The sequence below is a fragment of the Sinocyclocheilus rhinocerous genome, unplaced genomic scaffold (assembly GCF_001515625.1).
Source record: "Sinocyclocheilus rhinocerous isolate Xijiao unplaced genomic scaffold, SAMN03320098_v1.1 scaffold2238, whole genome shotgun sequence".
Lineage (NCBI taxonomy): Eukaryota > Metazoa > Chordata > Actinopteri > Cypriniformes > Cyprinidae > Sinocyclocheilus > Sinocyclocheilus rhinocerous.
This window is the reverse complement of record NW_015626043.1, coordinates 18,557-22,345: the sequence shown is the minus strand read 5'-3', so window position 1 is coordinate 22,345 and position 3,789 is coordinate 18,557. Positions and strand designations below refer to the sequence as shown.

Here is a 3,789-nt window from a genome sequence, read left to right as displayed (position 1 = left end):
AAATTATTCTTATTGTATTTTTCTAGTGCTCAAATAAATCACTTAGACAATGTCTAAGATTCTGTCTATTGTTTTATAATTAAAAAAACTATGCAGTGGTATGCATGATGACTAAAATATGGTTGCAGAAATCTCATTTTTCGTGGTATCTACAGATTTGAAATATAAACTCATGAGACATGTGACTTTCAACCCATTACTTTTCTGGATTGCTCCAGGACTGATTTCAAGTATTTGTATGTGAAAAAAAAAAAATTCAGTGTGGTACAATTTTTTTCAAGGCACTTCAGTGTCTATAACTTTATCTTTTTGAGCATTATCAACTCTGGATGATGGATAGTAAAGCCCAAAGGGTCTTTCCAAAGACACCAAAATTGTGTGTAGCACACTTTTGTCAGGAACTGTTACAATTTTAAGTTAGGTAGGTCATTTTCAGCTGTGAGTCCCAAAACGGGGGGTGCAGGTTAACAGGTTAAAGGCACAATATGTAAGTTTTAACCGCTAGAGGTCACATTTTCAAAACAAAGCCGAAGCTTAAAGGGTTAGTTCACCCAAAAATTAAAATTCTGTCATTAATTACTTACCCTCATGTCGTTCCAAATCCGTAAGACCTCCGTTCATCTTCGGAACACAAATTAAGATATTTTTGATGGAATCTGAGAGCTCTCTGACCCTCCCATAGACAGCAAGGATCCTTACACGATCAACGTCCAGAAACATAGCAAGGAGATCGGTAAAATAATCCATGTGACATCAGGGGTTCAACCGTAATATTACGAAGCTACAAGAATACTTCGTGCGGAAAAAAAAAAAACCCGACTTTATTCAACAATTAGTCTCCTCCGCGTCACCCTAGCGCCATTTTGGAGAGTATCCACTGAACGCAAACAGCGTATGTTGTTCCGTGTCAGCCGCACCACACGGATACATTGTTTTCATTTAAATCAAAGCACAAACAATGTAGAAAACGTATCCACGTGGCGCAGCCCACACAGAACAGCATACGCTGTTTGCGTTCAGTGGATACTCCAAAAAGTATTCTCGTAGCTTCGTAAAATTACGGTTGAACCCCTGATGTCACATGGATTATTTTACCGATCTCCTTGCTACGTTTCTGGACGTTGATCGTGCAAGGACCCTTGCTGTCTATGGGAGGGTCAGAGAGCTCTCAGAATGCATCAAAAATATCTTAATTTGTGTTCCGAAGATGAACGGAAGTCCTACGGGTTTGGAACGACATGTGGGTGAGTAATTAATGACAGAATTTTCATTTTTGGTTGAACTAACCCTTTAATGATGCTATGAAGGAAGATGTTCACGGATGAGGTTATGAATAAATTTTTTTATTACCTGTTCCTTCCACAGTTATAGAAACAGCGAATAAATTATACAGAGAAAGCAAGCAAAGAACATTTACATTGTCAAAAGAACATTGACTAACTTCAGTCTAGCGCGAGTTTAAGCACTCTCAAAAAACTCCCCTTATAATCAGTAAAGCTGTCTATGCACAGTTTGATGAATGAATCTCTTATTTACATCATACGTACATCTGCACTTTGTTGTTTATGATGAGAGAATTTGCGTGAGAGCTGAATTCAGTCAGCAAGCACGTGCACCGAACAAAAAAAAACTCATCTGAACGCCTCTGATTGGCCATTGCATTCATGAGCTCAACAGACTCGTGTGTGATTAGTTATAATGCGTAACACTGTAAAAATGCGTAAAAAGAATCATGGCGCAACATTGAGCAGATCTAAATTTAATGCTGTCGTCAACAGCCAAAATGGATTTAGTTTAACTGTACAGCAGCATTTGTGTCCGTGTGTTGCCATAGTTTCTATAAGCGGAAACTAAGGGTAGTGTGGATATGTCATTGATAGGTGACAATGACCAGGAACGAGCCATTATTTAAAATTATAATTTCTTTGGATTTACAAATCCTTGGGAACTTTTGGGATAACGCAAGTACACAACTGCATGAAATATATCACACTGTGCAAGTCGGTTTTGGATATTTTATGATGAAAATCTTACATATTGTGCCTTTAAAGATTTATCAGGTATCCGATGTGTTTTACAGACTGGAGTAAGACCACTTTTGAGTGAAAAGAGCAAGATATACAAGTAAGAAAAAACAGGGTTGGGTGATTCAAACAAAAAGGGGAGGCCCAGAGCAGAGCCTCTTACCATATGTACCGTATTCAGCTGGACTGCTTCCAGGGTAAAAGCCTGCAGAGTACTGCTGCGTTGGCTGCATGTAGGGGGTGCGGTACTACAATAGAAAACAAAAAGTCATTAGATGCACGAACAGCCTCACAAAAAATGCACAACTTAGCTATTAAAAGAACAATGTGCTACCTGTCCGTGTAGGAAAATGGCATGGCCCTGAGTGTTGGCGAATTGCAACTGTTGCTGGGGAATCATCATAACCTGTGAGGTAGGTTGGTAGACATGAGTGGGTGCAACAGACCGGGGGGTGCTGCTGGGTGGGACCCGAGGGGCACTGCCTTGCATGTTGGGCCGGTTAGGGTAGTACGGCTGTTGATGAAATAAGAGAGAGATTCAGAAAACAAGTCACACAAGACCAAATTTCACATGTTGTGTTACTTCTGTACTGTTTCTACATCCACATCCATGCAAAAAGGACTACATTTTCAGCAGCCATTACTCCAGTCACATGATCTTGGAAAGTAGTGTAGACTATATTTTAAGATTAATGGGCCTCATTCATGAAACACGAGCAGAACAAATTTGTGTAAATCGTTCGTAAAGCTGTTCTGACGTAAATTTTCGGATTCATGAAAATGTTTGTGTTTTCAAAATATTAGTTGGTACGAAAGAAATGTACACCTGCTCCTTACCACGTGCAAATCGTGCGTAAACCGTTCCGTGTTCTTTTTGGCAAACTGATGACACTAAATTTTGATGCACTGCCATCATAATATTTTGCAGGGTCATTTGCTTTTTTTTTTTTGCAGCTGAGAGTTGATAACTGTTTAGCTTTGGGTAAAACGCAGCGCTTGTCACTGTCACTTTTACCCAGCCGTCCAATCAATGGAGGAGGGGCGGGACAAATACTACACCGACCAATCATCCTACTTGTACAACAACTGAACAACAGAGAAGTTAATATTGCTGGTTACTGCATTTTTATATTCAGTAATATTCTTCAAAATTAGATACTATTAGTAATACTTTACTGCCGTGGATATTCCAAATTATATCAATCAAAGCGAAGGAAAAACGTTGTGCTGTGCCACCAAAGCGTTCTCAAACGCCACCAGCTGGTCGTTTTAAGAAGAGCGCCTTGCATTTTTTCAGCTGGCCAAAAACACTTTGGTGGACACACGTTATTGAATATTTATGGTTAGGCATATGGCCTATTAGTCTTTTTAGCATTTATGCAATATACTGGAGTCAAACCTGAGAAAGTAGACCAGAATATTCCACTGATACTCCACAGATGGAGGCTTTTAAAATACTTCGTCATTTTTGGTCATACAGATAAGAGTAATGCAATCTTTTGTAAAGACTCTACGTTTATTCGTGTGCACTCAGAATACCAACGAAACGTTGCGCTTTTGTTAAATAATGAAAGCAAACAGGATGCGCTTTCTGCCGTCTCGGACTCTGTGAACTTGAGCGCATCACTTCGAAACTCCGTGTATTCTTGCCTTATTACAGACATGAAAAATATATCTATAGAGAGTGAAACTTTTAAATGAAAAAAAAAATCAAATAGAAAGATGGCAGATATGTGGGTGGGCATTTTTCTGTTGCGAATCGGGT

General features: G+C 39.2%; 1 protein-coding gene across 1 annotated transcript in view; it reads right to left on the bottom strand.

Moving 5' to 3' along the window:
• LOC107709531 (eukaryotic translation initiation factor 4 gamma 1-like) overlaps window positions 1-3,789 on the bottom strand; it is a 26,457-nt gene that overhangs the window by 14,861 nt on the left and 7,807 nt on the right. The window contains exons 4-5 of the mRNA XM_016514030.1: window positions 2,359-2,538; window positions 2,188-2,272 (exon numbers count right to left, since the gene is read on the bottom strand). Coding sequence (XP_016369516.1) covers window positions 2,188-2,272; window positions 2,359-2,538 — 265 coding nt within the window. The remainder of the gene's footprint in view (window positions 1-2,187; window positions 2,273-2,358; window positions 2,539-3,789) is intronic.